General features: G+C 35.4%; 1 protein-coding gene across 3 annotated transcripts; it reads right to left on the bottom strand.

Moving 5' to 3' along the window:
• Nucleotides 1–373: 373 nt before the first annotated feature.
• LOC149549583 (uncharacterized) lies at nucleotides 374–2,188 on the bottom strand. Of its 3 annotated transcripts, XM_089794934.1 has the most exons (5): nucleotides 2,036–2,169; nucleotides 1,581–1,739; nucleotides 1,063–1,266; nucleotides 891–956; nucleotides 374–757 (listed from the first exon to the last, which is right to left on the bottom strand). In XM_089794934.1, the coding sequence occupies exons 3-5, from the start codon at nucleotides 1,257–1,259 to the stop codon at nucleotides 382–384; spliced, it is 639 nt and encodes a 212-aa protein (XP_089651060.1). In that variant the 5' UTR covers nucleotides 1,260–1,266; nucleotides 1,581–1,739; nucleotides 2,036–2,169; the 3' UTR covers nucleotides 374–381. The 3 variants fall into 3 exon arrangements, with proteins under 3 accessions (XP_089651060.1, XP_089651058.1, XP_089651059.1); XM_089794932.1 differs by lacking the exon at nucleotides 1,581–1,739 and having other exon boundaries at nucleotides 2,036–2,188; XM_089794933.1 differs by lacking the exon at nucleotides 2,036–2,169 and having other exon boundaries at nucleotides 1,577–1,712.
• Between the last annotated feature and the right edge of the window lie 16,721 nt (nucleotides 2,189–18,909).

The following is an 18,909-nucleotide window of genomic DNA, read 5'->3' as shown; positions in this document are numbered from 1 at the left end:
GAGTTTTGAATTATGCACTGGAATTCAATTTCTCCATCTTCTATTCGAGACCCTCTCAATCTAATAACAATATTGAGAACAATCTACAGATACTACGAATTTCGCATTCATTGGTATTGCATGTAACTGTCCAATGAGGTGATTTCTTTATTCCTATAAATGAACAATTTTTGTCGAGTCAGATTTGTAACTGTAGAGATATATAATAATTTTTTTTATTAATAATATTAATTTGAACAGCCAGTTGTACGTCAAAATTTTTTTAAAGTTGAAAAAATTTACATTGATATTTGCTCCCACTGTAAGAAAGCCTCTCGGCTTAATTACAGAGAATGGATGATTGATTTAACTTTTAACGCAACTCCTCATTCAATTTCCTTTTCAAGACTCTTTTATTTCATTTTCAAGATTGGGAATGCATGATGAATACAATCTTTCAAGATTACGGATACATTCCTGAACTAGATTTAATTGATGAATATATTCATTCAACAATTGTTTCTTATGATGTTTATTTGCTCTGTGTTTGTTGTTCCTTCTCCTTTGAGAAACATCCTTCACTAGAAAATTATCATTCAAGTATGAATCTGATTTCTGCTCCCCTTTTTTCTCTCCATCCTCATCCATTTTTTCATTGCTGTTTGCACTTTCAATTTTTTCGATATCTTCATCCACATCCATTTTCTCATTGTAATTTGCACTTTCAGTTTTATCAATATCTTCGGCCGCATCATTCTGGATTCTTTCATACCTTCCCCTGAATTACATGGCAGAGAGATTAATATAGGTTATAAACAACCAAAAATTACATTGACGAAGAGAATTGTGAAAGTTATAAATAATCTAAATATTACATACATTTTAGTCCAAATTTAATTTGACAAACCTACCGTTTAGAAGGTAGACTTCTTTTGAATTTCCCTTTGTCTTTACCTTTGTATTTATCACCATTTTTCCTGCACATTATATTTAATGAAACGAAATAGATGTATAGATGATATGATATCAATTTGTATTTCCTTAAATTTCCTCTGTAAGCAAAGAAAAATGATATTTCTTTACCTCAGAACATTGGGTTTTCTAGCTTTATTTCTGCCTCTTCTGTTCATTTCAATGTGACGATGGCAAAATTTGGATCCAGGTGCTGGTTGTTGTTGACATTGATATTTTACCCCACTGATTTTTGAGCACATTGTTGGATCTCGAACATAAACTCTTCCCGTCCGCGGTCCAACACTTACCTTTAATTCCATTTCCATTATGAATCTGGTTCAGACAAAAAGAAAGATAAACCATTAAAAAAACATTTGACAGAATAGGTCGCCCACTGAAGAATAATTATGTAGAAAGAATTTCATCAGGTAAAAAGTGTTAAAACTGTCAATCACAATGAAGATCTATTTTTACAGAATGCCATTTTGAAAATCTGTGGTATGCAGTTTGCATGGGCACAAGAAGATGAAAATGTCTAATTTTAACCAAAGGATTCGTGATCTGCCATAGAGATACTTGAAGAACAGACTGCAAAAGAAAGCCTTATAAACAATGATAAAATTCGCCGAAAATAAAGAATTACCTACTCAAAATAATCAATCGTCTGTGAGAAGAAATATAGAAAGTAGCAGAAGAGAAGGGTTTGCAATTTTTGAAGGTTGAGCACCAAATGAATTTGTTTCAAAGGCTTCGAAACTTTCAAGAAAATGCAATTGGCGGATAAATAAAATTCACATCAATATCTCCTGTCAACAAAATAGAAATTTAATTAGCAGAGCAGCTCAAAAGGACATGTCTTTTAAACGTGATGGCAACAGGTAAATACATCCGAAACCCTAACCTAATTTTTTTTTGCCTACCATAGCGAAAATGCAGAAGCCCTAAATTGTTGACATTCCTAAAGTGCGAATGAGTACTGTGCAGCAAATTTATATAAAAATGGATCTCCACCCACATGCATTCGAAATGTGCAAGCAAAAGCCATTGAATCAATTTAAATTTCTATGTCATGTATTTAACCATTCACAAATAATAACCATACCTGGTTAATACTAATCTCATCTGGCAATGGTGTCCCTGATCTGCCCTCCTCTCTCTTTTCTTCACCCTTCTTTCTCCGTTGCAAAATTTCCCATTGGATTTTTCTTGCAAATCTCGTCAGACGTAGAAAGCAAGGCACTTATAAAAAGATAGAACCAGCCTAGAATTTGGGCAATGTCTATACAGCCACGAAAATGCACTTCCATGTCTATGTGGAAAGTTTCTAAGTTTATATTTGCTATTAATAAACTTAAGGTATCATACTGACATTAAGATCTATTTTCTTATTCCACTTGTCAATTATATACCAATTTTCAAAAAAAATCAATAAATGCTGCAAACATATTTATTTATTTAGTGAGTGAATTGAATATGTTAAAAAAAAAATTAAAATCAGGAGACCACCCAATTCTATGCACTTAAACTTTTTAAGAATAATCTTGAAAAATCTCTAGAGTACCTACTGAATTAGGCAAGGGTCCTATGAGAGGGATTTAAGCTATATTTTTTATGAAGCGAGTGGTCTGATGAGCAAAATTTTATTTTGCTAGAGGATTATTCATAATCTTCTCTTAAGAAATAGAAGCTACCAACTTAAATAAAACAAGAAATTACTAGTATCATCTGTAATACAACTTCAGATAATTTAAAAATTGTAATTATCTTACCAATCTCGAGAAGAATCTGTAACTGTCTTCTTTAATAGGATTAGTCGTAAAATCACTCATTGATCTTGATATGTTTATTTGTGATTGAGGTAATGTGATTACTCCTTCCCTACCTACAAGCATAAATTGAAATTCATATGAAATGTTAGTATAGTTAAACAAAACAATATATCATGAAATTTGATTCTTGTATTTGCCTAACATGTGTTTTCCCTTAATAAATTTTGAATGGCTATATAATATATGATTCCATTGATATATTATATGTTTCTTAAATTACATGATACTTTTCAACAACTTTCATAAGAACCATCTACGCATAATTCCTTTGTCTCATTCTAGTTAGGTTAATAGTTAATTCAAATATAAATTCTAGTTAGATGACCTTCTTATTACGGTTTTGACATTAATGCTACTCTTTTATTTTCTTTTTTGGCAAAAGTGGACAAGCCACTATATATATATATATATATATATATATATATATATATATATATATATATAAACTGGTTCAAGAGCTCAACTGGGAAAGAACCAAAAAGAAAACCCAACATTGTCCCAATATTTACAATTGACTAACAACAATATTTACAATCTTGTTGTATCAGTGAACAATACCGATACCATCAAAAGTTGAAGCTTGTCGAATTTTACAATGTCATCACACATCAGGCATGGAGGACAAGACTCGAAATCAGTCAAAACAAGATTTTCAACAATTTGCAAAGCATGCCTGAAATGTGGAAAATAATCCAAAAAGGTAGGAAGAAACCTCTAAGCTATCTTTCTTCCATATCCTTTCTTGAAGCACCGAAAGGAGGGGTAGGTGTCATGCTGGGATTTACAGAGAATCCCCATCCAAAATTTGGACGTGATAGGGGAGCAACGTCCCAACCCAAGCTTGGACCTTCAGTAGCAACATCTGGAGTACTAGTAGAAAAGCTAGCAAAGGATGGTACGCCGCAAACACTTGGTTTGGTAACATCTAAGTGGGTAAGCTGAGTAGACTCATTTGAGACATGATGGACAAATTTGGGAACATTAAAAGCCAAAAAGCCGAGAACGACCAGGCACCTGGTTCACGAACTGAATGTGTTGGAGTAACAAAAGGTGTTTTCACCTGGGCAGCTTTTTTTTGTGCATCAAAGATTGGCATACCCAAAATGTCAATCAGAGCAAATCCAACTTTCTTTACCTCCTCTGTCAACTAATAACCTAAAGCACATGTTGTGAATTGCAGGGACTTGGTCAGAAGCCGAGGATTATGCTTTTCAAACATCTTATGCATCGCTTCAAAGGTCATCATAACCTCGTGGTTCTTCATTAGCATGGTTCTAGAAAATATTTCCCCCACCAAGGCATTACTGGACCACAAGTCATAATTCTGCATCATGCCTTTCAACTTATTTTTGGCCCAAAATTCCAGCCAAACCACCTTGAGAGTGATAATTTCTAACCTTGACGTAGATTGGAGGAGATTCATGGCATTAGGAAGGAAAATAGAAACCAAATTTGAAGGATATAGTACATTTCTTGCAGATGTCAAGAAAAGGTCCTCCCCAATTATGGTTCGAATCACTCGAGGAATGTTATGAGAATGCACAATGAACATGATGTCCAAAGTTACATTGTCAAGAGGATGAGACAAGGATATTCATCCAATGTTGGATGAAGCTTAATTCTGAAATTTTTTGGAAGAATGTTACAGTGGAATTGATGACAGGAGTCGCATTTTACACATGATTCTTGACGTTAATGCTACTCTTAAATCTAAGTTTCTACCAATTTTGTTGATTTGAGAATATTAGGCTTCTAATCTAAATGAAACTGAGCTTGGTAAAGTATAACCTATATTTGGTTGAATGTATGCCATGAATTTACAAGCAAAAGAGCTTTTTGAATTTATACAAACCGATTGTCTTCCATTTTCATACTTGTAGCTTTTGGCTTTTTCAAAAAAACTATTAGCAAATACATTTTTAGTATTATTATAGAATTTCTTCTATAGTCTACAATGTACTTATTCTAATGTTTGTTTGCAGATCACTTTCATGTTATTTGGGCACATGTCACAATATCGACTAATTGTTGCATGTAATTTATTTTCTATAGAGAAAATCCAAGATCTACCCTCCATAAAAAAAAATTTGAGACTTAAGTCAACTCCACTGCCCATGCAAGCTTTTTAATTAATTTATTATTTTTTAATTTGTAAAAAATACAATGTAAATTAAATTAATCTTTATTTTTATTTCCAAAGTTTAATAATTTAAACACATGAAACAAAATATTTTAAAAAAATTGAAATCTTTAGAATTTTTAAATAAACTTAATTGCCTTGAACCTCTTCTTGCACTCTCCAAGACACGTCTACTTCTCAAAATTTGCCAATGGTGAGCAACCAAAATAAATGCATTGGACACCACTTATAGAATGTGTACTAGTCATAGTTTGGTAATGAATTTATTGTTTGTAGGCAAGTTTTAATCTTGAATGAGAGAGAATTATGGACATCCTTAAATAAATAAAATGTGAATGGGCATAATTAGTTGAAGTTGAGCTTGTGTGTGTGGGAAGAGAATGTGCATTGAGCAATCATAGCTCCTAACATTCAGCTAATTTTCAGTGTGTAGTTTTTAAAAGAGTTGTGTGAAATTCTAGATAGTTGGGTGAATAGATCACTACAAGTATTGCAATCATGGTTTGTAATCAATTTAGTTTCTCAAGTTGTCATTTTATTTTGTAAAAATCATTTCTAAATTTAAATAGAAAAGAATATAGAATATATCTAATTTCTTGCTTGATTTTTAAATCTAGTGTACATTGCTAATTATTGGAAAAATGGAATAGTAGTTTCAGTTGTGTGTATTTCTTCACTATTTTAGATAGTTTAGATTCATTATATGGTACCAAACCATAGTTTCAAATTTCAAGAATTTACAAGTCCAATCAATATTATAGTCACTTTAGCCATTAATCCTTGACAATTTGTGTTTTTATGTTTCTTGGTGTTGAATTTTCGTGTATATGAGACATGGCCATAAATGAAGAACAAAGATGGAGACAACCGCCATTCTTTAATAGACCAAACTATGATGTTTGGGAAAACAAGATAAAGGCAATCATGTTTGCAAATGATTTGTTGGAGCTTGTGGTCAGTAGGTCTAAGGATATAACTGACCCAATTCAATTTCTAGACCTTACAAATAATCAGAAGACCTATTTGAAGGAGACAAGGAGGAAAGATGCAAAACCATTGACCTCGATAGAAGCAACCTTGAAAGAGGTAATATTTTCCATAATAGTGGTAACTAACTATACCAATTCAACTTGGAAAAATCTCCAAACAAGATACAAAGGTATAGATAAAGTTATTTGTTCATTCTTCAAAGAGATTTTGAGACTCCTTAAATCAAGGGAGGTGAGTCCATTTCATATTTTTAGATATAAATATCTTTAGTTTGTTGAACTAGTTGAGGATGAATTGTGAAAATATGGAGGAGAGGAGGATTGTGGAGAAAATACTCAAAACAATTTCCTCTAAGTTTTATGCAAGACTCATTGGCATTGAAGAGGTGAAGGACTTCTCAACATAAATTTTTGATGAGTTAATGGGTTCCCTATAAACCGATGAGTATAGAACCTAACTAGGTTTACAACTTCTTGCCAAGATAAATCTTTCAAAGCTAAAGACACAACAAGAGGCAGGGGGAAGAAACAAATTTACAAGAAGCTCAAGAAATAGAGATCGTGGCAACTTCGAACAAGGAAGTTCCAAAGGAAGCAACTCAGAAAAAGCATGTAGATCCATGAGGGAGAAAAAAGATATTAGACCACATCTCAAAATAAGGCAAGAAGTCTAACAAGTCAAATAGCCAATATGATAAGTGTACCACCATAAATTATAAGCAACTGACATGTGTATACAATTTAATGATTTCTTAGAAAACATCTTATTGTGCTTCCATAACTTAGGATTTCATATAGCACATAAAATGTACACCTAAGTGCAAATATGGATCAATTATCATTTCAATCTTGTTCAAATTAGAGAAAGGACCTCATTTCTAAGTGTGACCTTCTATTTTTCCTCCAATCACATAATTTATTTCATTTAGGTCCCATGGGTAAGTGCACCAAGTTGTGGTGCCAAAAGTGGGGTATAAATGGACACCTTTTTTTTCTGAAATCAACAATTTCTGAACTTCAAAAAGAATTTGAAGATAGTTACACTCAAAATTTTAAGATATGAAAAAAACAAAAGAATTAGTCCTTTGAAAAAAATTCAAAATGGTTTAGTTTTAGGTCCTCAAAAAGGGGGCCACAGAAAGTGGTACTATTTATTCAAAAAAAGCATATCATGGTACAAAGTGTGACCCACTAAAATTTTAACTTTTTTTTTTGAAATTCTTTAATTGCTCTAGTCAAAAGTTACCTAACACTATGTAGTTTATCCTAGATTTTTTGGGTAATTTTATAATGTGTATATTTTTGATGAATTTTTTAATTGGACACATCCTAAAAAATGAAATATCTGTGTGCTCGAGCCCCTTGGAAATGATTGAAAACTAATCTAAAATCAAAACTTTTTTTTTTCAAAGTGTGTAGAATGGAGTCTAGTTTCTAAAAAACTAAGTTGTTGTGAAATTCGATGAACGAGCTAAAATCTATAGCCCAATTAGTACATGTTGGTTTTTGACAAAAAATGGGCATACATTCAAAAGAAATTATAGTTGAAAGGCTTGAAATAGCTCAAATAAAAAATAAATTATATGGTTATACAGCTAACATAGAGACCTACAATGTTATGTAACTTGATTCTATCGATGCTCAACCATGAGGAAACTTGAAGGAGAGCACACAAGAAAAATCAATCATTTTTTGTATGTTTGCAGCAAAACACATTTCAGACCAGTTTAGAGACTCCAAACCTTTGGGTTGGATCCCCAAGGAAAAACCAAGCCTTAGGCTTGGTAGAGTGCAAATTTTTAAATAGTACATGCGCACTATAGCATGTGCATGCTATTTAAAGGTTTTTTAAATTCTTGTCTTAATAGTGTGTATGCGCTTTAGTGCACATGCATTAGTGAGACCTAAATGGTAGAGGAAGACCAAGCAAGAGAGAGAGGAGAGGGGGATGGGAGTGTGTGTGTGTGTGTGTGTGTGTGTGTGTGTGTGTGTGTGTGTGTGTGTGTGTGTGTGAGAGAGAGAGAGAGAGAGGAAGTGTGAGAGAGTAGGGGGTGGCAGAGAGAGAGTAAGGGATGGGAGAGAGAGTGAGAGAGTGAGAGTAGGGGATGGTAGAAAGGGAGAGAGAGAGAGAGAGAGAGAGTAGGGGATGGGAGAAAAGAGGGAGAGGGGGGATGGGAGTGAGTGTGTGTGAAAGAGAGAGAGTAGGGGATGGGAGAGGGGAGAGAGAGAGAGAGAGTAGGCAGTGGGAGAAGGAGAGAGAGCAGGGGGGATGGGAGTGTGTGTAAGAGAGAGAGAGAGAGCAAGGGATGGGAGAGAGTGAGAGAGAGAGAGAGAGTAGGGGGTGGCAGAGAGAGTATAGGATGGGGGAGAGAGATTGAGAGTAGGGGATGGGAGAAATAGAGAGAGGAGGATGGGAGTGTGTGAGAGACAGAGAGTAGGGGATGGGAGAGGAGAGAGAGAGAGAGAGAGAGAGAGAGTGAGATATAGAGTAGGGGATGGAAGAGTAGGCGGTGGGAGAGAGAGTGAGAAAGAGAGTAGGGGATTGGAGAGAGAGTAGGTGATGAGAGAGGGAGTGGGAGAGGGAGATAGATAGAGAGAGAGTAGCAGTGGAAGAGGGAGTGTGAGAGGGAGAGCGAGAGAGAGAGGGGGATGGGAGTGTGTGTGTGTGTGAGAGAGAGAGAGAGTGTGTAGTGGATAGGAGAGAGAGCGAGAGAGAGAATAGGGCATGGGAGAGTGAGAGTGAGAGAGAGTAGGTGGTGGGAGATGAAGTGGTAGAGGGAGATAAATAGAGAGAGAGTAAGGGATGGGAGAGGAGAGAGAGAGCGAGAGACTAGGGGATGTGAGAGGAGAGAGAGTGAGAGATGCGAGACAGAGAGTGAGAGAGAGTAGGTAGTGGGAGAGGGAGATATATAGAGAGAAAGAGTAGGGGATGGGAGAGGGGAGAGAGAGAGAGAGAGAGAGAGAGAGAGAGAGAGTAGGGGATGGGAGAGGATAGAGAGAGCGAGAGAGACTAGGGGATGGTAGAGAAGAGAGTGAGAGAGAGAGAGTAAGGGATGGGAGAGAGAGTAGGCAGTGGGAGAGGGAGATAGATAGAGAGATTAGGGGATGGGAGAGGAGAGAGAGAGAGAGAGAGAGAGAGAGAGAGAGAGAGAGAGAGTAGGGGATGGGAGAGGATTGAGAGAGTGAGAGAGAGTAGGGATAGAGAGAGAGAGAGAGAGATTAGGGGATGGGGGATGGTGGGATAGGGAGAGATTATTCTTCACATAGTGTGTACACACTTTATAGGGTGTACGTGCAATGCTACGTACGCACTATATGAGAACACCAAAAAATGGTCATAATGCAAGTTTGGGTCCCTTCTTATCTATATTCTATTTTTTGTCTATTTTGCATTATGTAGTTCCGACAGAAAACATAGGCTTCAAGCTATTGGAAGTTAGAAAACACTATTTGAAGGCTTTTTGAATATTCTTTCATTCTTGTTAAGTTTCAGGATTTGCACCCTTTACTGAACTGGAAAAACGTTCAGTAATCCTTACTTAACATGGGATTCATTTTACTATATGGGACTGGACAGTGAAATGAAACCTCCAGATTCTAGGCCGGTTCCTATTTGATCCTTCAGTGATTACCTCTAAAACTCAATGAAAACTTGAGGGAAAAGGGAAGAAATTGCAGAAAATAAACCTAAAACCTAAAGCTTAGACTAAGAAAATGAGGTGATACACCAAAGTGATTATGAAGACCTGAATACACTTGACAGGGAGGATTATATAGCTCTGAGAATTACACATAAAGCACGACTTGCTGTACAGGCTTGCATAAATGATTTATAATAAGGTTTCAGCACTGAAACTACAAAAAGGAGGATAAACTAATACCTCACTTTGATTGATTTCACATAAAAACACATATTATAACCTGCAAGAAAACTTACTTTTCTACACAAAGGTGCTGGAATGAGACAGAAAGACAAGGAATACTGAAAACATTCACAAGTTATCCTATCAAATCATTCAAAAATACACACAGAATTTGTCGAAAGAAAGAAGGCTTAATAATGAAGACCCAAAATAACATAATCACCCTTGTTCTCACTTGTATTGTATCTTCAAAAAGGAATTACAGACTCTGTAGAATAAATTCTAGGACTCAGAGAATAGCCACAAAACTTCTATCCATAAAATTAGAACCCCCACAATGAGTTGAAAAACTCATACTTAACACCCTTTTCCAACTGCATTTTCAAAAGCCATAAATGCTAGGTTGGATACAGCCCCAAAGGCTAAACTTGAGTCCTTGAAAAGACTCCAAAAGGTGTACAAAATCCCCCAAAAGGTATGGCCTGAAAAATCATCACAACTGTCCCTCATAAATGCAGTTATTATCTCTGAGCAAACTCCAAAAGTCTCCAAAATGCAATAAAGACCCCTCAATTGCCCTGACAAAATCAAATCCAACCCCGACATATAGACTTCTAGATATTTCCAAAATGTCTGATAAAAAGGCCATGACAATGGAAAAAGATGACCTACCTCCTTTTGCATTTAATGATAGAAAACGTTAAGTGATTTATAATTTTATCACCTTAATATTTTCTTTACAAGTAAACTCATGCAAAAGAAAAAAGAAAAAAAGAAAAAAAAACCCTTATTCTTGCATTTTAAAAAAGGAATTAACATTAATGATTTATAAAATATCATTAAATATTAATCCTTTACAATGATTTATATTAATGCAAGAAAATAATTTTAAAAAAGATGCCCCTTTTTATTTTGCATTTGGGAAAGAAAATAATATCAAATAATTTAAATTATCATTAAATATTATTTCTTATAACAATGAACTATTCAAAAATGCAAAAATAAAAAAGACACTACTAAACTTCTCCTAAGGCAAAACATAACACCCCCCTCCTCATGCGACATAAAAACTTGAAAGGAATTAAAATCCCATATCACTACTAACGGACTTCACTGATTATGAAATATTGAAAAGGCAAAAGAAAGCCTTTGAATACCCTAGAGCACTCTTCACTTAGCATTTTCGCTTTTCTTGTTGGAGTTCTGGAAAGTTGTGGATAAGGGTTTCAGTTCTGAAGGAGCTGCCATATATGGATTCTTTGTTGGAGTTCCTCTTTACACACCATTATGTATATGCTTTGTTGCACTGCTGGGTAAGGATGATACATATCATTTCTTGTTCATTCCATGATCACAAATACTGTCTGAATGATGTATGCCACCATGAGGGATTTATTGTTGTTCTTATTATTTTTGAACTCACTGTTCTGGTTTTGGCACTCTCCATTTGTATATTCCTTCATGGCAACTGATATATTTGCTGAAACTTCTCGATCTGAGCTTGTTTTCATGAGTTTAGATGGATTTAACAAAAATTTTGTATTTTAACTTGTCCCTTAGCTGCGAAAAACTTCCAACTAGTAAATACGTACCTCAAATGCAAAAAAGAAGAAGTGATATATTCTGGGTTTTTCGAGTTGCAATTTATTTTAAATGGAAACTTTGTTGGAGCTTCTCCCTGGATCATAGTTACAATGAATATAGACTGCCATTCCTTTCTTTACAAATACCTAGATGGGGTTTCTATCCTAGTGAAGCGGCCATGAATTTTACTGTATTTAAAAGCTTGAACATGGTTTTTTCCTTTTGCACACAGCAGTGATATGTTGGTGTGATGCACATCTGTTATGACTGGGTTTGTTGTTGTATTTGAAGGAAGAAAAATATGTTGCTGATATAAAGCTTATATTTAATGTTGAAACTAATAGCAACTTGATGAATTTACCTTCTTTGAATCTGTTGTTCGGGGCTTCTTATTCATTGGTTTTTGTTACTGTGTGTGCACCATGCATGTTGTTGTATATAAAATCTTTTGGTGTCTTGTTCAAGGTAATCACAAAAGCATTTCTTATTCCCTTTGCATAAAACTCCGAGTAAATATTGTCAGCAGCAGTAAGTGCTTCCTCTAAATCTATTTCATGCTCTACCACCATATTCATTTGTTCTTCATCCATTGTATTTTTCAATTCATCAAACACATGTAATAGCAGAGAGAACTACTTCCTTCGAAGCTCCAATGTTCTTGATGCAGCAGTATTCTCTGCCTCTTGGATAGCAAATTTCTCTCTCAAGTTCAAATAATGTTTCTTGGGTTTGATTATGAGGGGTTTGAGCTGAAATTAATCTTTTGATTTCCATGCACTCTTCTTTATGTTGTCTTTTACTTTTACTTCCTCATCTTCATCTAAAAAGTTGTATAGTGTTTGACGTTTCATGCCTACCCTATTTTCATAGTGCATCCATCTTGGTTAATAGTAAGATGTTCTCCATTAACATATTGCTGGAGCAATAGCTTAGTATCATTTTTCTATTGCTACTGTTACTTGCACCATTGGTGAACATATGACCGCAGTATGTAACTGTTGTGCTATTTTTGCTCTTTACCTTCGCATTTTGTTTTGTTCTAAGACCAGCATATGAATTTGGTGGCACCCAAGTAATTCCAATTTGTTTTCTCATTACTTGTAAAAGCTCTTCTAACATTGCACACTTAAATCCAGTATAAATCTTCAAAAAATAAATAATCATTTCCCCTTTCTGATGTAATCTATTTGATAATTTAGATGTTGAAAATTAGTCTTTTAATCACTATTTTTGCATGCTAAAATGATGTTCTCCTAATTATTAGAATACTCTAATTTTCATGTGATATTTAGGCTATCCTTCATGAGGTTCAAGCACGGGCTCGTGACACTCATAAATGATTTTATTTGTTTCAGCACTAAATGCCAATATCACTGCTTATTTTCCTTCATGACAGAATGCATTGACAGATAGAATATGTAGTCATAGAGATAGGTAGTCATTTCTTAGATCCCTCAGGATCTAACATTGGTTTTTTTTATGTTTTGCAAATGCTGGAGATCATGGAGCTTGGAGCTGGATGGGTGCAGTAGGGAGAGAATTCATAACCAGTCAAAGCAATAGCCAATGACTGGTTATCTCTACTCTTTATATATATATATATATATATATATCTGTTCGTGTATTTCTTGATGAAAGAAACCTAGTAGTTATACTCATGGCTTGTGTGAGATCTTCTCTAATCAGTATGTTAATTCATTTCATACTTTGTATAAAATGAAAATTGCACATATCAGTTGATGATCTATGCAATGAACATTGAATCTCTTTTGCTTAGGGTTTCATTTATGATTGCAAAATGATGGAAAATAAATGAAAAGAAAATGCACGTTTTCCTTTTGCAATGTTACCTTCTGTGATGTTACTTTCTAGTAAAATTCAGCATGTGTGAAATTTTGGTAACAAATCTATTTGAAGCTAGCAAACACCAAACACAATCATTGGATACATTATTTGAAGGCTTTTTGAATATTCTTTCTATAGAAAAGGTTAGTGCAATCCTTTTTAAATATTATTTGTTGTTATATAGAGACAAATTTGATTATAATTTGACATGTTGTTTAATATATAGTGAATTCATTGAAATTTGTATGTTTGAATGAATTGTTATTTGGAAATGGTTAGAAATTTGACAAGTTGTTTAATATATATTGTGTATTTATTGAAATAATTGTAATTTGTATATGTATTTGAATGATCCACTATAACTTTTGCTTCAGAGTGATCTAAAGTCTATAACTTTGGATTTGGACTTGTTTCACATGCCCCTAGATGTTCCAATAATTATTTTGCAGGTTGACATGTGTGAAAGGGTACCTACCTAATTAAGCCTAACAACACTTTCCAAATGTTGTTACAGCAATGGCTTCTAGTCTCTTCCAGTGTTTGAGGTTTACATATGTTTTATATGTCCTAAAAGGGTGTTTGAATCTCACTTTAAGTTGTGTCTTCATGTAGGGTTTTTCCATATTATGTTCAATTTACAGTTTGAAGGCCCACTAGCCTTTTCAATAGCAAACTGTTGTAACTGTATATCAGTGTTGTTTGGACACAATAGAATCACTTTATCTGTTGTATATAGACCTTAATACATCTAAGGTGTGTTTATATTCCATTCCATGGTCATTGTTCTCTTTTCATTCATGTTTGGGGGTATTTTCCCTTATTAGGCTTTTGGAGAATCCTTATGTTTTAGTGCTTTTGAACTTAGGCAAACCTAGTGATTAGGTTCCTGCCTTGTTTGGGTTGTGATAACATGCGATAATTTCATTATTGATGCTTTTGATAATTGTCCCAGCACTAAACCCTCTTTTTGAGACATTTGAGGGATTCCAACCTTGTCTAATTGCCTAGTGGCTTGCCTTTTAGAAGCTTCCACCATGCACTGTTGCATCACAACCTATCCTAAGTGAACTATCTAGGATCCTTACCTGTGCCTTCTTTGATGAGTCTAGAAGGGGTGCTCCTGCACCAGTCATCTACTTGACTAGGACATATTTTGGAACTGACAATCTCCATTTAAACTAAAGTCTCAATTTAAAGGTGGCAATGACCTTTTTGTTGTTCTACTAAGATCATTAATATATTTTGATGAGAACTTTGAGGGATCATGCCCAGCTTGAGTATCCTGGCTTCCCAAGTCCTATAAATGCAAGGCCATTGATGAATAGGCATTTCTAATTGAAACATATGTGGTGCTAGAATGAAGTGTGTGACCAAATTCTTTGCTTACTAATGAGCCAATTTGAGGCTTCACTTCACATTGCTCCGTGGAAAATTCTATAGCACTTGTTACTTCTCTATCTGAAAATTTTGTGTCTATGTACATGTGCACTCTTTCCCAATAGCTGTAGGTTTTGTCTCTTCATCCTAAGTAATTAGCATACCCTAGATGGCAATAAGATAACCATTTTCTTTTGAAATGTCCTTTTCTCTCAAATTAATATCTCTATTAAGCATGTTTTATATATCTTCCTTTGTATATTTAATAGATGTAGCTGCAATTCCTCTGTATATATATATATATTCCTATGTATATTAAGCTTTCCTCTGTATGAATGAGAAGGCATGAGGAGTGAGGCCAACTATTGGTCATTGTATTAAAAAGGTAGTTCTTGGCCATGCCATTGATGGGAATCATTTCAATCTTATTTTCAAAATCGGTACCTCATTTTTCTTGAAAGAATAATATATATTGTTTTCAATGTCTTTGAAATATTTGTAGCTGGTATCTAATTTTTTATTCATTGTCTTTCAATATTCATGGGAAACTAAGGTATTTGGTTACCTAATAGGTCTTAGGAATCTTAACTAGGGTCCTAGAATAGTCGTAGATGGACCCATTTGACCTAAACATGTAAAGAGCAAAAATTGCTCAAAAGTTGCAATGTTGCTCAAAATGTTGCTTGAGCAACTTTTGCAATTTTTGTAAAAAAGTTGCAAATGGAAGTTTGGGAATTTGTAACTATCCATGCTCAGGTATATGAGCATGGAAAATATTTTTTCGAAGGTTAGAAGGTTTCCAGTCAAATTTGTTTTTTTAAGAAACTTTTACAACTTTTGCAATTTTACACAAAAAATGCAACTAATGCAAAGTTCACCAGATTTCACTTCTAGGACATGGAAAAGGTTCCAAACTATTAAAAAACATCTAATCCTAGTCTATCTTGACCAAAAACTCAAAAAGACCCAATTTGGCCTAATTAGCAACTTTTGCTCATATCTTGCACAAAGTGGCCTAGGCATACATATCTTGCCCATATCTCTCTCACCATTCATCGTGGGATCAAATTGTTTGTCCTATTAGCTCTAGGTGACTGGGTAAACCCTAGATCTATGCTTGTCTCATCCTATTGAGCGCTCAAACATTCTCAAGCATGCCAAACCGAAATGTCCTTAAGATTCACTAAATACCATAGGGCAGCAATATCTGATAGGGCATATATTGGAGCTCGTGTGAAGTATCGATGCAATTCTAAGTGCTATAGGACCATGTCGTAGAGACCTACAATAACTTCTCTCACTTTTTAGAGATCTTACTTCATTTTTTATTTTATGATGTCGTCTCGAGTGATGTTGAAACTTGCAGTGTTGGCCAATAAAAAGTTGCCAACTGCCAAATCTCCCTACCATTCATCGTGGGAATGAACTATCTATTTCATTAGCTCATCTCATCCTGTTGAGTGCTCAAATTTTCTCAGGCACGCTGAATCGAAATGTCCCTAAGAGTCACTAAATGCCATAGGGCAGCGATCTTTGATGGGGCATATCTCAGAGCTCATGCGAGGTATGGATGCAATTTTGGGTGCTATAGGACTATGTTGCAGAGACCTACAATAAACTCTCAATTTTTGGAGATCTTACTCGATTTTGAGTTTGTGACGCAATCTCGAATGATGCTAAAACTCGTACTATTAGCCAGTACAAAGTTGCCAACTGCCAAATCTCCCTCATTGTTCATCATCAGATCAAACTATCTATTATGTTAGCTCCAGGTGGCCAAGTAAATCCTAGCCCCAAGCTCATCCCATCCCATTGAACACTCGAACATTCTCGGGCATGCCAAACAAAAACGTCCCTAAGAGTCACTAAATGCCATAGGGCAGCAATCTTTGATGGGGCATATCATGAAGTTTGTGTAAGGTATGGATGTGATTCTAGGTGCTATAGAACCATGTTGCAGAGACCTATAATAATCTCTCTCTCGTTTTGGAGATTTTACTCCATTTTGATTTTGTGATGTCATTTCGGGTGATGTTGAAACTCATAGTGTTTGCTAGTACAAAGTTGCCAACTATCAAATCTCCCTCACTGTTCGTCGTGGCATCAAACTATCTATTCCATTAGCTCCAGGTGGCTAGGTAAACCCTAGCCCCAAGCTCATCCTATCATATTGAGTTCTCAAACATTCGCGAGCACGCTAAATCAAAACATCCCTAAGAGACACTAAATGTCATAGGGCAGCGATCTTTGACAGGGCATATCTCGAAGCTCGTGCTAGGTATGGATGTGATTCTAGGTGCTATAGGACCATGTTGCAGAGACCTACAATAACCTCTCTCTTTTTGTAGATCTTACTCAATTTTAATTTTGCGACGTCATCTCGGGTGATGTTGAAACTTGTAGTGTTGGCCAGTACAAAGTTGTCAACTGCCAAATCTCCCTCACTATTCATCGTGGAATTGAATTGTTTGTTCTATTAGCTTCAAGTGGCTAGGTAAACCCTATCCCTAAGATCATCCCATCCTGTTGAGCACTCGAACGTTCTCGGGCATGCTGAACCAAAACGTCCCTAAGAGTCACTAAATGCCATAGGGCAGCATTCTTTGACGGGGCACATCTCAGAGCTCATGTAAGGAATGGATGTGATTCTGGGTGCTATAGGCCTATGTTGTAGAGACCTACAATAACCTCTCTTTTTGGAGATTTTACTTTGTTTTGATTTTGCAACGCCATCTTAGGTTATGTTGAAACTCGTAGTGTTGGCCAGTACAAAGTTGCCAACTACCAAATCTCCCTCAATGTTTGTTGTGGGATTGAACTATCTATTTTATTAGCTCTAGGTGGTCGGGTAAAACCTATCCCCAAGCTTGTCCCATCCGATTGAGTGCTCAAACATTCTCGAGCACACCAAACTGAAATGTCCTTAAGTCACTTAATGTCATAAGGAAGTGATCTTTAACAAGGCATATCTTAGAGCTCGTGTGAGGTATGGATGCAATTTTAGGTGCTATGGGACCATGTTGTTGAGACCTACAATAACCTCTCTCACTTTTTGGAGATCTTACTCTGTTTTGATTTTGTGATGCCATCTCGGGTGATGCTGAAACTTGTAGTGTTGGCCCGTACAAAGTTGCCAACTGCTAAATCTCCCTCACCGTTCATCGTGGGATCAAACTGTCTATTCTATTAGCTCCAAGTGGTCAAGTTAACCCTAGACCCAAGCTTTTCTTGTCCCATTGAGCACTTGAACATTCTTGAGCATGCCAAACTGAAACGTCCCTACGAGTCACTAAATGCCATAAGGTAGCAATATTTTATGATGAATCTATCAGAGCTCATGCAAGGTATGGATACGATTCTAAGTGCTATAGGACTATTTTGTAGAGACCTACAATAACCTCTCTCACTTTTTGGAGATATTACTCTATTTTGATTTTGCGATGCCATCTTGAGTGATGCTAAAACTCATAGTGTTGGCAGTACAAAGTTTCCAACTACCAAATCTCTCGTGTTGTTCATTGTGGGACCAAATTGTCTATTTCGTTAGCTCCAATTGGTTGAGTAAACGTGATGTAAGTACGCTCTGATACCACTTGATAGAGGGCCACACCACCCTATCAACTCACAACCAAGAATGCCACAATATGGAGACCAAAAAAAATAAAAAAATAAATCTTCACAAGCAATTTTATTATACTTGAAAATCCTTACAACACCCACAAGATGATATCATAGATATGACTTCTTCAAAAAGAAGTTTACAAATTCTTCAACATAAGAGAAATCCAAAATAAGAGTCTTCACACCAAGAGCTTCACCAAGAATTCTACTTTAAGAGCTACACCTTTAGAGCTTTCACACCTTGAAGTCTTCACACCTTCTAGCTTCTACTTCTCAAGCTTGATTAGAAATGCTCATATGCCTTGCTTAAATAGGCACTTACCACCCAATGCATGACTTATCCACAACCTTCTAGAATTCCACCTACACAATATCCACAATCTTCTAAAACTTCCAAAACTTTCTACAATATTCATAACTTTCTAGAATTCTTCCCACACACCTCAATAAATGGAATGACAACCATTTATTTTTTATTTGATCTATTATGCCACCTATGCACCTCGAAAATAAAAATCATCTTTTCCTTTCTTTTTTCCTTTTTCCCCTTTTTTTATTTTTTTAAAATTATTTCTCCTCTAATTTTTGTCACTTTCTCTCTCCTCCACAATTTTTTTTTTTTTTCAATTTTTTTTTTAATAATAAATTCAACATGTCTCTCCTTTATTTTGGATGCAAGATGCTTCTGCATCAAAACGCTAGCCCCAAGCTCATCCCATCCCATTGAG

This window comes from Cupressus sempervirens, chromosome 7 (assembly GCF_028749045.1).
Source record: "Cupressus sempervirens isolate cs-2001-9-10 chromosome 7, ASM2874904v1, whole genome shotgun sequence".
Taxonomy (NCBI): domain Eukaryota; kingdom Viridiplantae; phylum Streptophyta; class Pinopsida; order Cupressales; family Cupressaceae; genus Cupressus; species Cupressus sempervirens.
Note: the sequence above shows the minus strand (reverse complement) of the source record. Positions and strands in the feature narration are given on the sequence as shown.

What these genes read in the sequence shown, in the direction of transcription:
- LOC149549583 (XM_089794932.1), bottom strand. Translation starts at nt 2,055, where the DNA reads ATGAGATTAGTATTAACCAG. An exon ending in ATGAGATTAGTATTAACCAG is followed by an intron (nt 1,267 to 2,035) that starts GTATGGTTATTA and finishes TGTCTGAACCAG; the next exon opens with ATTCATAATGGAAATGGAAT. An exon ending in AGAAAACCCAATGTTCTGAG is followed by an intron (nt 957 to 1,062) that starts GTAAAGAAATAT and finishes TATAATGTGCAG; the next exon opens with GAAAAATGGTGATAAATACA.